Here is a 20818-nt window from a genome sequence, read left to right as displayed (position 1 = left end):
CATGTTCTGTTATTAAAAAGTCTCCCGAACAGGTGGGTCTCTGCGAGTGCTTGCAGGTACGTGCCGTCTCTAGAGCAGGGGTGTCCAACCTTGGCAACTTTTTAAGACTTGTGGACTTCAACTCCCAGAATCCCCCAGCCAGCCATGCCAGAGGGTAGGCCAAGATGCCTGTGGTGTCATAACCATTAATTAATAGATAAAGGGGGGAAAAAACCAAACGGCCGTAGAGAGAAATGCAGGAAAAGCAACTTTTGATGCCTTTCTAGATTTTATTTGTTCGTTTAAAACGGAGCTCTCCAACCCGGCCGACTTTTAAGACTTCTAGACTTCAATTCCCAGGATTCTCCAGCTGGCATACTCTAGACCAGAGGCAGGGAACCATGGCCCCGTATGACTGGTGGACTTCAAAGCCCGGAATCCGGGTGGCTCGGGAATTCTGGGATTTGACGTCCACCAGTCATAAAGGGGCCCTTGTTCCCCACCCCTGCTCTAGGCCATGTTCAACATTGCAAGCTAATGTTCAAAGGCTCCAATGTGGACCAGGAAAGGGAGGGAAAACATGCAATTCCTATCTAAACCCCAAAAGTGAGGCACACAAACCCCCCCCCCCCGGAGCTCAGTGTCCAACTTCTCAAGGGCCAAAGGGATCCCTGGTCAGCGACCCCCATTCCCAAAGACCCTCAGTGGAGTGGGGGGAGGGGGAGCAGGGTGCTGTCAGGGAGGCCTTCGTTCACACAGACACCCCAAAAGATAACGGTGGGCAAACACAGCGGAGCCTTGGAAATGGAGAGGCTTTTATTGAAATCCAAATACAGCTAAACATGTAAAACCGGTGGACGGATCTCAAAGACACAGATCCTGACTTGGCTTCACACATACACACAGGGAGGGGCGAGCGGGATGACGGCGTTGTTTTAAAAAAAAAGCGAGGGAGGGGGGATGGGAGGATGGGAAGCCAAGGCGGTGGGGGCTCAGAAGAAGTCTACGTCCTCAGGTGCGTCCAAGTCTCGGTACTCTACGATGGCACGGGGGTCTCCTCGGACCATCCTGAAGAGAGTAAGAGAATAACAGAGTTGGAAGGGACCTTGGAGGTCTTCTAGCCCAACCCCCTGCTCAAATAGGAAACCCTGTAGCATTCCAGACAAGTGGCAGTCCAGTCTCTTCTTAAAAAGCACCCATAACTTCTGGTGGCAAGTTGTTCCACTTGTTAATTGTCCTGTCAGGAAATCCCTCCCAGGTTTGGAGAATAAGTTGACCCCCCTCTTCTTTGTGGCAGCCCCTCAAATATTGGAAGACGCTGTCATGTCCTCCCAAGTCCTCCTTTCGCCTAGACTGGCCAAACCCAAATCCTGCCACCGTTCCTCCCATGTTTTTAGTCTCCATCTTCAATCCTCTCAGTTGCTCTTCTCTGTACTCTTTCCAGACTCTCAACGTCTTTTTTACGTAGTTTGGGACCCAGCCCTGCCTCTGGCACAGGGGACGGGAAGGCTTCCCTCCTAGCTACCTGTTCCGTGGTTTATTCAGATATCCAGCCTGTCCTCGGAAGGTGTCGTAGTTGCCCCGCCCGGCGGCATAGGGAGCCGGGGGATACGGAGGACCGCCTGGGAAGAGAGAAAGAGAAACGGTGACCTCAGCTGAACTTACTACAGAGCTGGAAGGGACCTGGGAGATCATCTAGTCCAGAGATCTCCAACCTCGGTCACTGTAAGGCTTGTGGACTTCAACTCCCAGCTTTGCTGGCTGAGGGATTCTGGGAGTTGAAGTCCTCCAGTCTTAAAAGTGACCCCTGATCTAGTCCAACCGCTGCTCGATCGGGAGATTCTATACCATTCTGGACAAAACGTAACCGTATGACGTATAACGTAAGAGATGGAAAGTAGAGTCGCCTTTTTAAGGTGTCCCCAACGCCCCTCCCAGCCCTCTCCTTGGCTAGGTGGCAGCCCCTCCCCCTCCCCCCATTGAAGGGGCCCAGCCTCTCCGGGGGATGCCCAATAGGTGAGGGGCCTGCAGACTGCAGCACCGCCAAGAAACCGTCCCTGCCTCCCGCTGCCCAGGAAGGGAGCTACCCCACATACCTCCGTATCCCAGGATGGGCGGGCGTGGCTGTCCATAGGGCATCAGTCCCTGGGGGGCCTGCGGTGGGTAGGGCAACCCCGGTGCCAGGCCTGAGGAGGGCAAAGGAAGGCAAAGTCTGGCCTTTTGTCAGGGGAGCACCAGCATATTTCAGACCAGAAAGGGATGATGGAGGAACCAGCGGGGGTGTGTGTGTGTGTGGCTTTCCTTGGCCTCCTCCTTGCCACCATTCTCGTCTGCCACATGTGGTGAGAGAGGGGCTCTGGGGCTTGCTGGGGAGGGGTCTCTCCAGCTCCCAGAACTCCGGCAGGGCCCGGAGGGTCTCCCTCCCCCCCGACTCACCCTGTCCGGGGACAGGCGGCTGGTTCAGCTTGAACTCGGGCAGGGCCGGCCGCTTGGCGTCCATCAGGAAGTTGTTGAAGAAGGCCACCTCCTTCTTCACCTCCTCAATCTTCTCGGCGTGCTTGTTGAAGATGTGCTTGCGCACAAACTCGGGGCCCTGGCGGGGAGAAGAGGGGGAGGGAGTGGGGCGTCAGGAGAGCAGGGGGTAGGTGGGGCAGCCTGGCCTTGCTTGCCAGAGAAGGGGCTGGTCTCCCAGGGAAGGAAGGCACACCTTGAACTTCTTCCCGCTGAGCGGGCACTGCCACTTGTCCTTGCCCAGCTCCAGGGTGTTGGAGGTGACGAAGTTCTCCACTTCCTGCTCGGGGTCCTTCTTGCCCATCTTGAGGGCTTCCTCTTCCGACAGGGACTCCCGGACGCTGAAGAGCGGCAGCAGCTTGTCCTCGAAGGTCTTCTGCCACTCGGCCACTGGAAGGGCAAGGAGTCCGTCCCAGAGGGCCCCCACCTTCCTCCGTCCCCAAAGACCCCGCCCGGGCACAACCCACGGGGCAGAGGGGCTCCTGCGAAGGCAGACCCAGGCCCACTCCTGACCGCGGACCCTGCTTGGGCTGGCAGGGCAGAGCCGGCTTCTGTCTTCCACTCCTCAGCCCCAACCTGGGACAGTCCTCGACTTACAACCGTTCACGTAGTGATCGTTCAACGCTACAAGGGCACTGCAAAAAGTGACTTGCAACCGTTTTTCACACTTACGACCACCGCAGGTTCCCAATCGTCACCTGACCAAAATTGGGACACTTGGCAACCGGTTCATATTTACGACGGTCGCAGTGTCCCGGGGTCACGTGACCTCCTTTGACATCAAGCAAAGTCAATGGGGAAGCCAGACTAATTTTTTGTTGTTTACATTTATACCCCGCCCTTCTCCGAAGACTCAGGGCGGCTTACAATGTATAAGGCAATAGTCTCATTCTATTTGTATATTTAACAATTTAACAACTGCCCTGATTCACTTAACAACGGGGCAACTGGACAACTGTCTTGCTGAGCAAAGGAAATTTTGGGCTCCGTTGTGGTCGTAAATGGAGCACCACCTGTGCAAATAGTCCTCGACCTATGACCATCTGTTCAGCGACTATTCGCGGTCGCCACAGGACTGAGAAAAGGGGCCTCCTCTGCCGTCCTCGCCCCACTTGCGACCCCTGTGGCATCTCCGGGCACAGGATGGGGACCCTGGGCACTTGCCAACCGGGAGGCCTCGGCCGCAGCATCCCTGGGGTCAAGGGGTGTCATTGGGGGAAGAGTCGGGTTTGCTTAACAATTGCCCGATTCAGTTACCAACTGAAGTGATTTCCGGGACCGTTCCGGGATCATAAGGAAAAAAAGGCTGCAAAACCAAAGTTGTGGCTCCCTTCACAACCTCCCTGCTCAGCCCCGGGAACTCTGGCCTCCGCGTTGGTCGTAAGGTGAGGACCCCCGCCCCCCAATGGTTCCTTCTACGGCAGCAGTGAAAGAGGCGCCCAGGGAAGGTGGCGGGTGGCAGAGAGGCCCCGTACCTTCGCGGTGGGTGACGCGGTTGGGGGGTATGGGCCCCCGCACGTGGATGATCCCGCACCGGTTGGGCATCTCGTCCTCGTTGAGGTACTCGGAGGTGTTGTAGTAATCGACCGAGTGGACGATGCGCAGGTAGAGCAGCAGCTTGTCCAGGACCTGTGTGGCATAAACGGGAAGAGGCTCAGGCTGCCAGGCGCCACACGGGGGGGCGGGAGGCCCCTCCAGACGCAGGGCTCACCTTCACCAGCTTCTCGTCCCTCTCCACCGTGATCTCAGCCGGGTTCCCCTCTTTGGGGGTCTCTTCTGACGGCTCCCCACTTCGGCCCAGCAGCTCCTCCTCTTCTGCACTGACCTCCTCGATCAGGTAGTCCGTGATGTTCTTCAGGATGGGGTTCTGGGAGGGCAGGTTCTGGGGGAGGGGAAGACGCGGGGTGAGGGGCAGCCCCACACTCGCCCGCACCTCTGCCTGGCCGCCCTCGCTAGAAAAAGTGACCGATGCACTTTGCACGACCGCTGCAGCGTCCCTGGGGTCACGTGATCCAAATCCGGACGCTCGCTTGGCAACCGGTTATTTATGACCGTCGCAGCGTCCCCAGGTTCACGTGACCTTCTGACAAGCAGGGTCGAGGGGGAAGCTGGATCCCCTTAACAACCGTGTGACTCCCTTAAAAATGGTAACGATTCACCTAACAACGGTGGCAAAGGAAGGTCTTAAAATGGGGCCGGTGTGCCAGGGGCACCTTCCCCGAGACTCACCGACACTTCGGAGGGCAGCTGGGCCTCTCCGGCCCCCCACAGTTGTGTCCGGTCGTCCATGGCGTGGATCAGCTTGGCCGCCAGCTTGATGTCATTGCGCAGGATCTGCTTGTGCTGCGTGATGCCATTGATGTTGCGCACGCGGCGGGTCAGGTCCCGGTTGACGCCGGGGCTCAGCTCGCAGTCTCGCAGCTGGAAGGGGGAGAGGCAGGTGAGGGCCAGCCGTCCTCCCCACACTCGCACTCTGCCCACCAGAGAAGTGGGCGATTCCGAAGGGGCAGGTTGGGGAGCGCCAAGCCCCCCCCCCCGCCCCCTCTCCCTCTTTCTCTCCCTTCCCCTTTTCCTATTTTACCCGAATATTCTGGAGATTCCAACAAATTTCCTTGATGTTGACGGTGCGATCGAAGGTCACCCAGCCCCTCCGGAAAAACCTGCAGAAGGGAAAAGGATCATTTGGAGGCTCTGCTGGGTGTCCGGCAGGCAGAGAGGCAAATCCCCCCCCCCGCCCCTTATTTGCAAGGGGGCCAGGTGCACAACACCCCTCCCCTCCCCTGCCAGAACAGCAGTGCTAGTCCAGAACTGGGGGGAGAGGGGGGCTGTTTAGTTAGGGAAGGGGCACTGAGGACCCAGGCCCTGGCAGGAATCCAGCAAACCTGGGCAGCTGAGCTCTATGGGTCTGGCTCTTCTGGATTTTAGGAAGAAAAAAAAATATTCCTTCCTTCCTTTTCTCTCTCTTCCTTTCCTTTCCTTTCCTTTCCTTTCCTTTCCTTTCCTTCCTCTTTCTCTCCCTCCCTCCCTCCCTCCCTCCCTCCTTCCTTTTACTTTTTCTTTTCTTTCCTTCCTTCCTTTCCCTCCCTCCCTCCCTCCCAACCATAAAATTCATTGGCTGCCCCCATTTCACTCAGGGCAACTCTGGGTGGCTTACAGTCGTTATTTTACCCCTTCCTCACCAGGGATGGGTGGGGTGGGGGCTTTTCTAAAACAAGGGGAAAGAGCTGCAACTGAGGCTGGAGAGGGAATTGATTTCTGCACAGAAAACTCACCCTGGACTTAAAATATACCAGGGGGGCCGGGTGGGGGGGACACGGACAGACGGATGGCTGACACTTACCTCCGTTCCGGCTGAGGGTCTGAAAGTGCCACTCTCATGAAGCCAGGGTATCTTTTGCAGAACTGAGGAAGTGGAAAAGGGTGTGTGTGTGTGTGTGTTGAGATGGATGCACAATCCCTCCGCCCACCACCCACCCCCGCTTCTCCCCCAGAGCTGCACTCACCGCCACGATCTCGGCCTGGGGGATGTTGGGGGCGATGTTGCGCACGAAGAGGGAGCAGGTCTTGTGCAGAGCGCGAGGCTTGGGCTCCCCGTCCTTCTCCTTGCCTTTGGGGGACCCCTCCCCATCCTTTGGGCCGGCCGGCTCCTCCTTGGGCTTCTTGTCTGTGGCCGGAAAGGACGCAGATCAGGCCGGGCCTCTCCCTCCAGGGCCTGGGACCCCGAGAGCCTCACCCCGGGGCCTCTCCCCTCACCTTTGTCCTCTCCTTGGGGACGCCCGCTCTCGGAATCGCTGTCGGACTCCGAAATGCTCCCCTCGTCATAGCTGTCGTTCCCACTGCGCTTCCGTTTGTGCTTGTGGGTGGTCTGGAAAGGAGAGGGCAGGGTCCCTCAGGCGTCCTTGGGACCAGAGACCTTCCCCCTCCCCATAGTCCCACTGGCCTGGAACCCTGGGGAGGGAGGGAGGGAAGGGGAGGGGAGGGCTGTATGTGTCCCTGCATTCCTATTACTGCTCCCACCCCAAAAGAGCTGGAAATGAGGAGGCCTGCAGGTATTCCCCAGCTCTCCCTTCCGACTCTGGTCTCCTGGGACAGACCAGGTTATTTCTCCCCCCCCCCTCCCACACACACAAGGTCCTACGTCACCCTGTGTGGCTGGCCTCCCTCTTCTTGTACACACACACACACACACAGAGTTGAGCTGATAGTGATCTGGTGGGGGCGGAGGGACCCCTCCCCACTCACCCACCTTCTTTGCCTCCTTCTCGGGCTCCTCTTTCTTCTCCCCCCTTTTCTCCTCTTCCTCCTTCTTGCCTTTCTCCTCCGCAGCTTCCTCCTCGGCCGTCTGCAAAAGAGGCTGGTCAGTCAGAGACCGGCCTGATGCTCAGTCGGGGTGGGGGTGGGGGGGGTGATAGGACGCCTTGCCCCCCCCCCCACTGCATCTCCTCCCCACTCCCCTCCCCACCTTGGCCTTCTTGGCCTCCTCCTTCTTCTCCTCCTTCTCGGATACTTTCCGCTCCTGTTCTGGCAGCCGGTTCTCCTCCTTCTTCCCAGGCTCAGCCTTCTCCGGACGCTCCTCTTCCTCCTCCTGGTCCAAGACCTTCAAATCGTGCTCCGTCCCGCCTTCCATCTTGATAACAGCTGGGGAGGCAAAAGCCCTGAATCGGACCCCGAGTCCTCCGCTCTCCTTCAGAGGCCCCTGGGAGGCAAGGGGCCCGGCTCTGGCCCGTCCAGTCCTGGTATTCAGCCGGTTCTATCTGGTTTGGGCAAACCGGAAGCAGCGGCTGTGGGAGGCTCCGCCCACCTGCCTGGACATCATCATGTCCCGTTTTTGACACTCTGCGCATGCACGGAGGTGGTACAGGCGCTCATATTTGCCAACCGGTAGCGAAGTTAAGTGAATACCACCCCCGGCCTTGTCCCTACACGGTTCTCACCCACCACGGGAGACTCCAGGCATCTTCCCAACGTGGAGGAGGCCCTCCACCCCCAAGGGTGAGAGAACCGTAAAACCAAGGGCTGCTGTTGCTGCTGCGGCCAACACCTCCAGGGCTTCAAGCCAGCCAGTGCCAGGCGCCTCTGGCCACCTACCAGCATCCAGGACCTTGATGATGGCATTGGCCTTGTCGATGTCCAGCTGCAGGCCCTCAAACCAGCCGTTGTCCATCAGGTAGAGGAAGACGTTGAGCCGGTTCTGGAGAGCGTTCTGGGCCTCCTGCTTCCTCCGTCCAGCTTCTTCCGGGTGGTACTTGGACCGGAACCTGAACGGGGTCCAAGCGAGGAGGGAAGGGAGCGGAAACAGACAGAGAAGAAGGCAGAGGGAGACACGCTTTAGCCGGAGAGGAAGAGAGATTGCTGCCCCTTGGGCACCGTCCACACATGCAAAGCTAGGGAAGGAAGGGGGCCTCGGGGGGGGACGGGACGGACGGACGGAAGGGACCTGAAGACCTTAAAAGAACCAGCCAGAGGCGGACTACTGTATACTGGACGCTCAAAAATCCTGGTTAACAGCCCGGCTGTTTTGTGCAGATCTTGGGGGCTCTCCTGCCAACGGGGGCAGCCGGGGTGCCACCACCTCCTCCTCCTCCTCCTGAACCTTCAACGCAGCTCCCTTGCTGCATCTCCTAATCAGCTCGGGGGCTCCACCTGAGCGCCTACCAGATGGTTGAGAATGCCAATGCCCATCGTCCCCACCCTATACCTGGCACCTGGGGTGAGAGGAGGAGCGTGGCGTTTTCCCATCATATGGTGGGGGGCCAGGCGCTGCTCTCCCTGAGCAAAGGGAGGGACGAGGAAATGCATCGCACCCCATCCCTGGCCCCACAAAGCATCGCTCGGACTCACTCTGGATTTCAGCCCCCGCTCCTCCCCCCCCGAAACCCCCATGGAGCTGGGCCTGCTGCTTTGTAGCATTCACTTAGAGCATCAAGATCTTTGGACTCCATTCTGGGAGTTGAGGTCCAAAGGCCTTAAAGTTGCCAAGAGGTTCTAATGCTTGCTTGCAAGGCCCCACCGCTCCCCACCCAGCCCTGGTCTTGCCCCCAGACATGGCCCACCCTCCTGAAGCCTGCCTCTCTGGGCTTCCCCAGAAGGATCAGCAGAACCTTCCTGGCGCGCCTTGGTCAGAGATCTCTCGCCTTGCGTGGTGAGCTTGCACCCTCTGCAGGTTGGGCTGGGGATAGGCCCTCTGCTAGCCCTGGGCGCCAAACCTGATGGGGAGGCGCCGGTGGGAGGGCTGTGAAAGCGGCAGGCAAGGGGGGAACAGGAATTGAATGGGAGGGGCCGAGTGGACACAACCAAAGCCAAAGCACGCTTTCTATATAATTTGACCTTGCCAACCGGAAACGAGCCCTTAGAAATGTTAGTTTCCTTTCTCTCAGCTCTGATTTAAGAAGACAGAACACGTCATACATACACTGAGGGAGTCACACTGCGAGCCTTCCAAGCGAAGAGAGTTTTCTTCGGCGGATTTTAAGAAAAACCGCCCGGATTTAGGAACATTGGAATCTCTCTCTCTCTCTCTCTCTCTCTTGCTGGGGTGCAGGACTTGAAAAAGAGGAGCCGGCCTGCACGGACCTGAGCTGTCTACCTCCTACAGATTCACATTCAGCTACTCACTGCATTGTGCACAGTGAAGGCCCTGTCTGGCTAAGCTACGGAGGAAAAAAAAAATCACCACTACCAGCAGAGAGAGGAAGGAAAAAACAAAAAGAAAAAGAAAACCAGATTCAAGGCTCTTGGGTGTGTTTTGGTTTATTTATGGATTCTCCCGGTTGAGGACGGCTGAATTTTGGAGTCTCCTGCGAGAGGTTCGTGGGAGGAGGGGAGAAAAGGCTGTGTTATTACAGTTAACATCCAAAACAAAAGGAAATAAATGAAGAAAAAAAAAAAAGCTATTAAGGAAATCAAAAGTGGTTAAAGTGAAGAAAGACACAGGTACATCAAGACACCCCACAGAATATGGAAAAAACCCACGTCCATCCTTCTCTTGTGCCAGGGCTCATTTGGGGGAACGGGGGTGGGGGGAGGCCTTGCCTTATCTCCATAAATACCCTTTGACTCCCTCTTGCCTGAGCCCCTGGGGTTCGCTTCCATGCCTTCCAATACGCGAGGTTTTCCCAGGGCTGGAAAAACCTGGGATTCTGGGCTGTTGTTTTCCAGCCTTTGCAGATGCTCCCCCACCCACCCCGCTGCCCCTCCCCAAATGACCCTAGCAGCTTCCCAGGAGAAAAGCGTAGCCAAGGTCAGACCCTGGAACGCCTCTTCCGTGCTTCGGGCTGGAAAACAAGAGGCCTCATTTTCATTTTTTCCCTGGAACGTTGGCCGGACCAGCCTATCCAATTTTAACCGAATCTCTTTAGTGTGGGGCACTCGGTGGGGAGGGAGGAGATCTGAGCCGGGTTCCTGTAGTTCTAGCACCTCCCTTCTCCCCCCCCCCACACAAAGGATTGACAGCCACACAAGGCGACCCTAGTTAGCAATTCTGTTTTCCCCACCAGCTATGAATATGCCCCTTGGGCAGGATCCCCGCCTGCAGACGGACCCCAAATATTCTGTGGATGTCCAGGCATTTTACACAGCAACGGCAAAACAAGATACAGGTAGTCCTCGACTTGCGACCGTTCAAAGTTACGGCACTGAAAAAGTGACTTGCGAGCATTTTTTCACACTTACGACACATCCCCACGTGATCAAAATTCAGACACTTGGCAACGGATTCATATTTATGACGGTCGTAGACCCCGTTTTGCGACCTTCCAATAAGCAAAGTCAATGGAGGAAGCCAGAGTCGCTTAAGAAGTGTGTTACAAAGAAGTGGCAAAGAAGGTCATAAAATGGAGCAACCCTCACTTAATTCGATGTCTCGTTTAGCTACATCTACATCAGGGGTCATAAGTCAGGGACTGCCTGTATAAAGGTGGGCAGCCTCATCTATCAAGCCAGCTTGGTTATTGTAGTTAAGGCAGCAAACCAGGATCCGGTGAGTTCCAGGGCCACCTCAGCCACAAAGCCAGCTCGGGCCGGCCACTCCCTCTCAGCCCTAAGAAAGAGCAGGCAATGGCACACCAGGAAAGCCCAGGGACCCAGGAGTCAGCACCGACTCCTGGCTGAGTCTTCTGGTTGCCAAAAAAGAAAAAGGAATTTTAAAATCTATATATTGTGACAGCCTAAAGGAGCTGGGAAGCAGAGGCCCAGAGACCAGCGGAGCCTCTGCTGGCCAAATGGCTGGCTTCTCTCCAAGCCAGGCCTGAAAGGGAGGAGAGGAAGGGTCTCTCTCTCCCCCCTGCATTTCTCGTTCTGTTCCCATTTCCTTCTTTATTTAGTTGGCTCTATTATTTTATTTCTGTTCCGTTTATACTGCTTTCATTTTCTTCCTTTCTGTTGGTGGAAGCTGCCTGGAGTGGCCCCTTTGGTGAGACCGGCAGCAAATAAATTTAAGAAAATAAATAAACCTCCTCGCCCAGCCCTGAATTCTCTCCAGTAAACAAGGAGCTCGAAGGAGAAGAAAAGGGGATTGTTGAAGGTAATTTGTAAACTGTGACTTCCCATAACTTTTCAAAGTTCCCCAAGACCAGGAAGGAGAGAGACCGGCTGGCCCCCCCTCCCTCTCTTCTCTCACGGGGAGGGGGGCAGGGCCCTTCCACCTGGCCCCTTTGGATGCGCTGCTGCTACTTCGCAAGCCTTGTGCCCCTCCCTCCCTGATCGCCCCCCCCCACCTTTCAGGCAAACCTCTGGAGGAGGAGAGGCTGCCAGGAGTGAGTGGAACTGGCTGCTGCTGACATGTCTACATTCCTGACACAGCCTGCTTTTAATCCAAGGACTTAAGGATGCACAGGTAAGAGCTCAACTTACAACCGTTCCACTTAGTGACCATTCAAAGTTACAGCTTTGCGAGTTTCACACTTAAAACTGTTACAGCAACCCTCGTGGTCACCTGATCGAAGTTTGAACACTTGGCAACGGACTCGTATTTATGACGGTCGCATTGTCTCCCTTTGCGACCTTCTGACAAGCAAAGTCCATGGGGAAGCCAGATTCATTTAACAACCGGGTTACTTAACAACTGTGGCAAGGAAGGTTGCAAAACGGGGCAAAACTCAAGGAAAGTTTCACCTAGCAACAGAAATGTGGTCACAAGTCGAGAACCGCCTGTGCATTGTTCAGACCAGCCAGGATTGGTGTGGCACTAAAGGCCAGGGAATAAACAAACCAACCAAAAACCCAAACATGGCTAAAAGGCCTAACCTGGCCTCCAGGAGCCGCCAAGTCTCCTTGGTGTCTAAACCCAGAACATCCAATGCCTGACAAGTCCGTTTCTCTCCTGGGCTCTTTACATCTGGACAACTGCCCGCATCAAACTCCCTCCTCCCTGCCCTCCAAGGTGGGCAGCCCAGCCCACGGGAGACGTACCACTCTTCGTCCTTGTGGGCCAGGAAGAAATTCTGCATCTGCTGGCGGCGGAAATCTAGTTTGTAGTCGTTGTAGCGCTTCACGGCTTCCGTCTCGTCCACGGAGTCATCCAAGGAGAGGAGGAACTCCTTAAAATTCTTCATGACGGGTGGAGCGATGCCCAAATCCACTTCTGCAATGTTCCCCAACCTGGATGGAGGAGGAAGAGCAGGGATTAGCTTGCAGCCACCACTTCCTCCCAGCTGTTTTACGCGTCAAGAACACACAGGTAACTGAAAGCAGGCAGAGTGAAGATTGCAAGCATCAAAGCAAGAGAAGCATTGAGAAAATCAAAACTGAGCCGGGGCTCTCCAAATTCCTCAACTTTAAGGCTTGTGGGTCATCTCCTGGTGATTGGTCCAAAGGCACCCAGTCAGCTTTCACACCTATGGCGGCACTAGAACTCACCACCTCCTGGGGATTGGCTCAAAGTCAATTCTAGGAATGGAATTTGGAATTCTAGGAGTTGAAGTCCACAAGTCTTAAAGTGGTAGGTTTGGAGACCGCTACTATAAACCATTGTGTTTCTGCATACAAATGGAATGGAATAGGAGTACGAACAGGAATCGAATCGAATAGAATAGAAAAAAAGAATAGAATAGAATAGAATATAGAATATTCAGAATTCAGAATTCTGGAATGGAATGGGAGTAGGAGTAGGAACGGAATAGAATAGAAAAAAGAATAGAATAGAATATAGAATATTCAGAATTCTGGAATGGAATGGAATAAAATAGAATAGAATAGAATGGAATGGAATGGAACGGAATATAGAATATTCAGAATTCAGAATTGGAATGGAATAGAATATTTTGCTTAAACAAAAAAGGCGCACAAAATAAAGAATAAAAATGCAAACTCAAACAGCATTTAAAATCAAGAAGGATTGAATACGGAGAGGACCCTCTTCCTCATTTGATGTTGGAACCTCTCCAGCCACGCCATGACCTTTCCAGTGGCATCTTGACTGCCACAAGAGCAAGGAAACCCAGGAGGGTGGCTCTAAATTGTTCATTAGGAAAACTGAAGCTAGCAGCTGACAGGGCAAAAGAAAAAGAGTTCAGAAGCTGCAGAATACCCTGAAAATCCCCCCTCTCTCAAACAGCCTTTTTGCTGCCCCCTCCTCAAAATTGCCTCCTTTGCTTCCTTCTCAAGAAAGCCCTCAAATTAACCATGGTCAGAGTTTGTGGACTCAGAATGAGAAGAATTACGTAGCTTTCTTACCTAGGACTCCTTTGGAATTTCAGAGCAGGCAAAGACCCAGTTTGCTTCAGCAATTAAAGCACCAGGCCAGAAACCAGGAAATGGTGAGTTCTAAAGCATGAAAGCTGACTGGGTGACTTTGAGCCAATCACCAGGAGATGGTGAGTTCCACCTTAAGCATGAAAGCCGGCTGGGTGATTTTAGGCCAATCACCGGGAGAGAGTGAGTTCTAGTCACAAATAAAGTGTCAGTTTTGGGAGGCAATTTTCTCTTTTGCTTCTTAACTGCCACATATTTTAGCTGGGGAAGTTGGGAGGGGGTTGTTGTTGGAGCAGTAGAAAGTTAGTCATAACAACATTCCGTATTCAAGGACATCCTGCGTCTGATGGTGACTGCCTGGAGATTGTATCCAACTGAGTGTGAAGAGTTGATTGGACAATGCGATGAACTTGTGGGTGTGGGGGCAGGGCTGAGAACTGTCAACTGGGTGTGGAAAACCTGGAAGCTTTCAGTTTCATCTCTAATAAATTGGAACTTTGAGGAACCTCAGGCCTCAGAGCTTTATTTCGTTGGGGGTGTTCCTTGGAACCCTGACATTAAGCATGAAAGGCAACTGGGTGACTTAGGGCCGATCGCCAAGAGATGATGAGTTCTAGTCCTGCCTTCGGCATAGAAGTCAGCCAGGTACCCGATCCCTCTCAGCCCAGCCCACCTCACAGGGGTGTTGTGGAGAAAACAGGAGGAGGCAAGCTTGTTAGATATGTTTGTCACCTTGAATTATTTGTAAATAATAAAGGTGGGATACAAATAGGTAGGTAAGTAGGTAGGTAGATAAATCGATCAAGCAAAGAATGGCCCCAAGAACCCTCTTACCTGGCTTGGATGGGGAGGATGTGGTGCTGGGTCACATGCATTTCAGGGTGTGCCCAAGGCTGGGGAGGCCCATAAGATGGGCCCGTGGAGACCCCGCTGTAAGGCATCTCATAGCCAGAGTGATAGGGATCCGCTGTGTGCTCATCCCTGCCGAAGGAAAAATGAAACCGTTCCACATGTGCTCAGAAAGGGCCTCCCCCTCTCTCTCTCTCGAGAGAGAGAGGCTTGCAACCAAAGCCACAGAGCAGGAGGCTCAGTTCCTTGTGGGGAGACAAACCCAGAGCCCGCCTGACACAAATTATTCTTTATCGTAGGGCACATTCACATCGTATTTCAGTAAAAAGGAACACAGGAGTAAAATACTAAAACACAAGAATATAAAATCTGAAATCTTAACAGGAAGATTACCAACGTATACCTAAGTTGCAAATATAATTTTTTACTTCGTTTGTCGCAACCAGGGAAGTGTCTTATTATAGGCTCTGTTTTAATGCTCTATGGCATGTTGGATAGTTCATTTTTCGGCCCCAGTCACAATTAGGTGACGGTATTTGGCCCCACTTGCTGAGGGCGCTGCCGCCTTGGCTGTGGCCGGTGAAATATTTGGTCTAATGCAAAAATATCCCCATAGAAGACGCAGCAAAAGAACCCACCAATCCCGTCTCATGCGTTTCTGTGGCGGGCTCAGCTCGTGACGAGGGGGGGAGAAGCGTTCCCGTCTGCTCCGGTCGTAATCACGGTATTCCCCTCTGCTCCGGCGCTCCCGGCCTCGGTCCCATTCCCTAGCGGAAGGAACGATTTTAATATTTGCATCCTGCTGACTTGCCTGCATTCCTTGCAGCATGAAACATACAGAAGACTTACAGCTATAAAAAGGACAAGAAAACATCCCCTCGAAACTTCAGAAACCAAACGCCTTTCCAAAAGTTTGTTCTGATTGGCTTCCCAAAAGTCATTCGAATTTCTGTAGCAAGTGCAGACAGAAACTGTTTTCTAGCTCCCCTTTCTAAATTGTGGGAGCATCATCTATGTCCCTAATCTGGAGCAACACAATGGTTTAGCCCCTGATAAATAATTCTTTGGGCAACTGGCAGGTCAAAGAACGTTTCTTTCCATACATATGGGTAAAAGCCTCAGTGTATTTTATGCAGGTATCTCTGCTAGCAAACCCTACCTACTTGAGGGCTTCTTGGTCGTATCTGAGTTGGCTTGTTTTCTTGCAGATATTTCATTACCGCAGCTAGGTAATATCATTAGTGCTAGAAGGGAGTGGGGTTTATTGTGGGGGGGAGGAGGAGAACTGTGGGTCCTTGGTGCTCACTGAGCTTGGTGGTTTTCTTGCAGATGTTTTAAGACCCAACTAGGGAATATCATCAGCACTAGAAGAGAGTGGGGCTTACATTTCTAGCACTGATGATGTAATCTAGTTGGGTCATGAAGTATCTGCAAGAAAACAGCCCAGCTCAGAAAGTACCGAAGACTCCTGATTTCAACCCTGAGCTGCAAATATTCTCCTTTATTAGTCCTATCTACTTTCCAAATTGAAGGCAAAAAAGAGCCTTTTTCAGTCTGTTTGGGCCTTTCTCCACCCCCCCACCCCGCCCGGCCCTCCTTTCTCTGTTCCCCAGAGATCACCTGTCACTCCAGTCGTCTCGGCGTCTATCATCTCGCTCTCGAGAGCGATCGTAGTCACTTCTCTCGCGTCGGAATTTGTCCCTGCGCCTGCGATCGTATTCATCATCGCTGTCCCCCATTGCGATGGGTCAAGACCATCTGGAGAGCAGGAGGGAGGACAGAGACAGAAGGAAGCAGAGATCAGTCTGTCTGCAGGGGAAATGGGTTGCCTGGAAGGAGGAGGAGGACCCTGGGCATGAGCACTAAACCACGCCCAGCCTCTCTTAGCAACCAGGAAACTTCAAGGACCCCCCCTCCCACTACTTTTCAAGAACTCGGGAGGGTGGGGGAAAGGATTCTGTGTTTGCAGGAGTTTATTTATTATTAAATTTATAAGCTGCCCATCTCACTGTTGAGGCACTCTGGGCAGTTTACAAACATCCCAGGAGTTAGTCGATGGGTTATTGTTATAGAAACAGATAGTGATTATAGTTTGCCAAAACTAAAAAGGTGATATACCTTTATTAAGGATTTTATTGCACTGAAAAAAATTGGAAGTCACCGCTCTTTCCGCCCTTTTAATTTTTTCTCCAGCTTCCCTCATTTTATTCCCTCTCTTTTCTTTCCTTTCCCATTTTTTCCAATGTCCTCAGTTGTATTTTAGTTAAGAAAAAAGCCCTTTAATTATTATCTTATCTGCTTCCTACTTGACCTTGAGGCTACTCTATGCAGCCACAACAATAAAAAGGAAAACATAAAAAAAAACCTGAAAGAAATTGAAAGTAAAATAGAGCAAGAAAATAAACAAGAAAAGAGATTATGGATACCCTCTGGAATGAACTTCCCCCAGGACTTCGGCAACTTCCTGACCTTCGAACCTTTTGCCGCGAGCTGAAGACATATTTATTCATCTGCGCGGGACTGGCATAGGATTTTAGATTTATCTGTTTTTAATTTTTAGTGGGGTTTATCGTTTTAAAGATATCTTAATTCGGGCCAAATTGAATAAGTTTTTTAACTATTTTTTTTTTGTTTACATTTATATCCCGCCCTTCTCCGAAGACTCAGGGCGGCTTACAGTGTGTAAGGCACACTGTAAGTGTGTATTTTATTCTGTATTTATATTTTTATCTGGCTGTAAACCACCCTGAGTCCTTCGGGAGAAGGGCAGTATAAAAATTTGATTAAATAAATTAAATAAATAAATAAATTATATATACGTATATATTATATATGTTTTCTGAGGTTTTCACGGGTGTTTGTATATAGATCTTTGGTTGTTCGGGTTTTCTCCCGTGTAAAATTGGAAGTGTCTTGGCGACGTTTCGACGAAGTCTCATTCGTCAGCAATGCTCCCAGAAGCACGAAGCTGAAGCCTGAAGATGACGAATGAGACTTCTTCGAAACGTCGCCAAGACACTTCCAATTTTACACGGGAGAAAACCCGAACAACCAAAGATCTATATATTATATAATCTCCACACAGATAGTCCTTGACTTACGACAATTGAGCCCAAAATGTCTGTTAAGTGAGACATGTGTTAAGTGAATGTTGCTCCATTTTACAACTATTCTTGCTCCAGCTTTTAAGTGCATCGCAACAGTTGTTAAGTCAGTAACCTGGTTGTGAAGTGACTCTGGCTTCCCCAATGACTTTGCTCATCAGAAGGTCCCAAAAGGGGATCACGTGACCCCGGGAAGCCGCAACCATCGTAACCTGTGAGTTAGTTGCCAAGTCTCCCAATTCTGATCAGGCGACCGTGGGAGAATCCATCATAGGTCACTTCCTTCCATGCCAGAGTAACTTCCAACAGTCACTAAATGAACTGTTCTAAATCGAGGACTACCTGTGTAGTACATGCATGCCTATGTACATATAACGCGTATATATGTATGCGGACGTGTGCATAAGAAACACACGTGTATACATGCCTGTGTATCTACACCAGGGGTGTCCAAACTTGGTCCCTTTAAGACTTTTGGACTTCAACTCCCAGAGTCCCTCAGCCAGCAAAGCTGGCTGAGGAACTCTGGGAGTTGAAGTCCAAAAGTCTTAAAGGGACCAACTTTGGACACCCCTGATCTACACACACAATACCCTTGGCCGAGCCTCCACCCTCCCTCCAGCAGCAGCGCCCGTTACTCGAGTCGGCGGCCCCCGCCAGCCCAGCTCCAGAGGGCCCAAGCGGGCTGAACGGAGAGAAGCGGGGCCCAGAGCCGCGGGGAGGGCCAAGGCCCGCCGCCTCCGGGGCCCCAGAAGGCACAGCCGCGCCGGCCGCGGATGATGGGAGCGGCGGGCGGGAGCTCCCGAGGGGCCCTTCCCCGCCCAGGGAGACCCCGCGAAGGAAACGGCGGGCGGGAGGCGGCCGCGCTCCTCACCGGCGATCAGAGGCGCCGCTGACTTCGGGATCCGAAAGGCGGCTTCGTCGGCTCGGTCACCTCGCTCCCCGCGCCGGAAGCCCGCCGCGTCTGCAGGACGCACTTCCGGCCCCGCCTCCAGCCGAGGTCAAATGCGCCGGAAGCCCCGCCTCCCTCTGGCGGGGCTAAGCGAGCTTCCGGAGGTTCTTTAGCCCGCCAGGTCTTGTCACGTGCAATGCTTGGGGGGGACAGTTCCCATCATCCACAGCCATGCGGCCCTTACTGGCTCCTTAGGAGGAGAGACAGCGTGTGGCTTAGAAGGACGCTGTAGCTCTATTTCTGGAAAACGCTTGGGCCAAGCGCCTTTCACCATAAAGGCGAGGGAATCCTAGAGGGGCAACTAGGGTGACTAGTCCGCCAAAGCGGCGACCGGAGAGCTAGGAAAGTCAAGAGTCATTTCCCCGACCCCACAAGGTGTCATTGGCGGGTTCTGATGCCTCTTCCTACCCACGTGGAAGGAGGCGGGACTTCCTGGACTGTTTTCAGTTTGGGGTTTTCTCTCCTTTTACAGACTTTGCAAACTTTGTCCCACTTTCCTCCCCATCGCAACCTTAGAAAGTAGGAAATTCTGCTTCCTTTATTACGCCTTTAGGCCACCATCTCCTTTACAACACTTGAATAAACCCCATTCACCCGCAAAAGGCTAAGCAGGTGCAGATCTGGGATTGCACTTGGATGGGAGACCACCAGGAAATCCCAGGGTTTAAGAGCTGGGAAGCTTGGAAAAAAGCCCCAAGAAGAGCCCCTCCCGCAGTGCCCAGAGGTGAAACTCCCACTGATGGAGGCTTTTGCCCTCCGTGGTCAAAAGTGAGTCCAGAGACTTTTCATGGGACACTTTGTAAGGAAAAAGGCTTGGGACCCTCCCAGCCTTCTCCACTCAAGGACGCTCATCCTTCTTGGCTCTCCAAGGATTCAAACTCCGAGGAAGGACAAACTTACCCCTGGCCTGCCAACATAGCCTATTGCGCAAACGAAGGCAAATAGACGTGTCCCGTTATAACGTTGCAGGATCCAATCTGGGTCGGTCACTGGGACCAGAGGTTTATTCTTCTGAACTTTCGGGCTGCTGCTGGAGCCCAGCTTCTCTCTCCCCAGAATAATTCCCTATTCCTTAGAGCCAGGGCATCTTGGCAGTTTCCAGCTGTTCTTCTGAGGGGCTTTTGCCAGGATGTCCCGGGATTGAAAGGCAGAGCCCCTCCCTCTCTTTAAGCGCTCTTATCCTCTCTCTGAGCTGCTTCACTGGCACATCAGGAGCTGGAATTTCCACCAGCGCCCCAGCAGCTGCGTCACCCCAGAGATGGAGTGACCAAGCTGCAGTCCAGCTGTTGGGGATGGGCTCAGGCGGGGAAGGCCTTTATAGGCTTCCAGTGTTGGTGACATAAACAGACCCTGACCTCTGGTCAGATGGCAGGAGCCGTCAGGCACGAGGGATCCTGGACTCTCTTCTGGAAGACCCCCTTTCAGAGGGCAGGAAATTTAGTTCCTGGGCTTTGGGGGTGGGGTGGGGGGCTTGCAGCTGGCAGGAAAGCAGCACTTTCTTACAAAATCACATTAATTCAGCTTGTGGCAAATTGGCCAAGATGGTAATACTTTTTATTCAGCAGCTCAACGGTTTGATGGCTAGGGAAAAGGGGTGGTGGGCTTGACACACGGAGCAAAAGCAGCTTCCAGAGCAGACGCCCCCCCCCACGGGGCTGCAGACCCCGAAAGACCCCCGGCCCCCTTGCCTTTCCTCGTAAGAAACCGCTCCAATTCCTCAGGAAGCACCCCAGGCCGGGCAGCCTCTCCGCCCCACGTTGGGGCCGGGGCTCACCCCGTCCTTCAGTTCAGGGCCCGCCAGACCCCGGCGGGGCTCCGGAGAAAACGGGGGAGCGGGACCCGCCGGATCCAGGAGAGAGTCGCTTTGGGGCGGCAAGCAAAGGAAGACGAGGCTCATGGCTGTAAACATTTCCAAGGGGGTCCAGAAAAGGCGCCCCCCCCCTTCAAGAGTCCCTGAGGGCTGCCGGTGCCGGGACCGCCGCTCCATCGGCCGCTTAGCCTCCCAGGCGGATGCTCTGGATCATCTGGAAGATGGCTGGCAGGGGAAAGCGGGAGGGGAGCGGGCCGTCAGGGGCAGGCCGGGAAGAGAAGACCCTCGCCGGCCCCTCGTTGCAAGGGGCTGCTGCTTTGCAGGAGGGAGGCAGGGAGGGAGGGAGGGCTCCTGGCCGCGTGCAGAGCGCCCAAGACGCCCGCAGGGAAGGCCGGCTCCGCGCAGCGCACCTGGAGGGGCGGGGCTGCCCCGTGGAGCGGCCAGGAGGGGGAGGCGGAGGACCTCGAGGGGTCCCGCGGAGAGCGGGGTGGGGGGTCGCAGCCTACCTGACCCGCAGACCACGAAGACGAAGAGGGCCAGCAGCCACGGCCCCACCGGCGCCTTCTCCTCCTGCGGGGTCTGGGGAGTTGGGGAGACGGTGCGGGGCGGGGGGTTAGAAGCCGGCCCGCTCCCGCCCCCCTCCCAGCCCCCCACCCGCTCCTCCCTCCCTGCCCGTACCGGGGCTCGGTGGGGGCCGCCGCGCTGCGTGATGCTCTTGCTGTGCCGCTCGTTGGCCACCTTCATGCGCTGCACGCCGGACATGGCGAGGGGGAGCGGGGGCTGCGCGGCTGTCGTGGCGCCTCTGGCCGAGTCCCCGCCGCCGCCTCCCCCGCGCAGGCGCAGCGCTCCGCCCGCCCCGGACGCCGCCCCAGCCCAGCCCCCACCCCCGGCACGCTTAGCCCCCCCCCCGGCATCTCCCCCTCC

At 54.1% G+C, this 20818-nt stretch overlaps 2 protein-coding genes across 2 annotated transcripts; both read right to left on the bottom strand.

The window, feature by feature from the left end:
• Window positions 1-773: 773 nt before the first annotated feature.
• SRRT (serrate, RNA effector molecule) lies at window positions 774-18164 on the bottom strand. Its single transcript, XM_058181321.1, has 20 exons — window positions 18007-18164; window positions 15649-15786; window positions 14667-14795; window positions 14014-14160; window positions 11899-12087; window positions 7579-7748; window positions 6953-7128; window positions 6737-6832; window positions 6244-6355; window positions 5994-6154; window positions 5831-5892; window positions 5072-5150; window positions 4720-4911; window positions 4202-4372; window positions 3966-4119; window positions 2687-2880; window positions 2416-2572; window positions 2076-2165; window positions 1505-1601; window positions 774-1047 (listed from the first exon to the last, which is right to left on the bottom strand). The coding sequence occupies exons 2-20, from the start codon at window positions 15765-15767 to the stop codon at window positions 972-974; spliced, it is 2571 nt and encodes an 856-aa protein (XP_058037304.1). The 5' UTR covers window positions 15768-15786; window positions 18007-18164; the 3' UTR covers window positions 774-971.
• Window positions 18165-19621: 1457 nt separating this feature from the next.
• LOC131197393 (stress-associated endoplasmic reticulum protein 2-like) lies at window positions 19622-20739 on the bottom strand. The gene is made up of 3 exons (XM_058181403.1): window positions 20573-20739; window positions 20401-20473; window positions 19622-20119 (listed from the first exon to the last, which is right to left on the bottom strand). Exons 1-3 carry the CDS (start codon window positions 20654-20656, stop codon window positions 20079-20081), a joined length of 198 nt encoding a protein of 65 aa, XP_058037386.1. The 5' UTR covers window positions 20657-20739; the 3' UTR covers window positions 19622-20078.
• Between the last annotated feature and the right edge of the window lie 79 nt (window positions 20740-20818).

The sequence above is a fragment of the Ahaetulla prasina genome, chromosome 4 (genome assembly GCF_028640845.1).
Source record: "Ahaetulla prasina isolate Xishuangbanna chromosome 4, ASM2864084v1, whole genome shotgun sequence".
In the NCBI taxonomy this organism is placed as follows: domain Eukaryota; kingdom Metazoa; phylum Chordata; class Lepidosauria; order Squamata; family Colubridae; genus Ahaetulla; species Ahaetulla prasina.
Note: the sequence above shows the minus strand (reverse complement) of the source record. Positions and strands in the feature narration are given on the sequence as shown.

Excerpts from the sequence above, each read along its gene's own strand:
- SRRT (XM_058181321.1), bottom strand. The coding sequence starts at position 15,767 with ATGGGGGACAGCGATGATGAATACGATCGCAGGCGCAGGGACAAATTC. Across the intron at positions 2,881-3,965 it reads CCGCGTCACCCACCGCGAAG|TGGCCGAGTGGCAGAAGACC; the intron begins GTACGGGGCCTC and ends TTGCCCTTCCAG. Across the intron at positions 2,573-2,686 it reads TCAGCGGGAAGAAGTTCAAG|GGCCCCGAGTTTGTGCGCAA; the intron begins GTGTGCCTTCCT and ends TCTCCCCGCCAG.
- LOC131197393 (XM_058181403.1), bottom strand. The coding sequence starts at position 20,656 with ATGTCCGGCGTGCAGCGCATGAAGGTGGCCAACGAGCGGCACAGCAAG. Across the intron at positions 20,474-20,572 it reads GCGGCCCCCACCGAGCCCCG|ACCCCGCAGGAGGAGAAGGC; the intron begins GTACGGGCAGGG and ends CCAACTCCCCAG. Across the intron at positions 20,120-20,400 it reads CTTCGTGGTCTGCGGGTCAG|CCATCTTCCAGATGATCCAG; the intron begins GTAGGCTGCGAC and ends TTCCCCTGCCAG.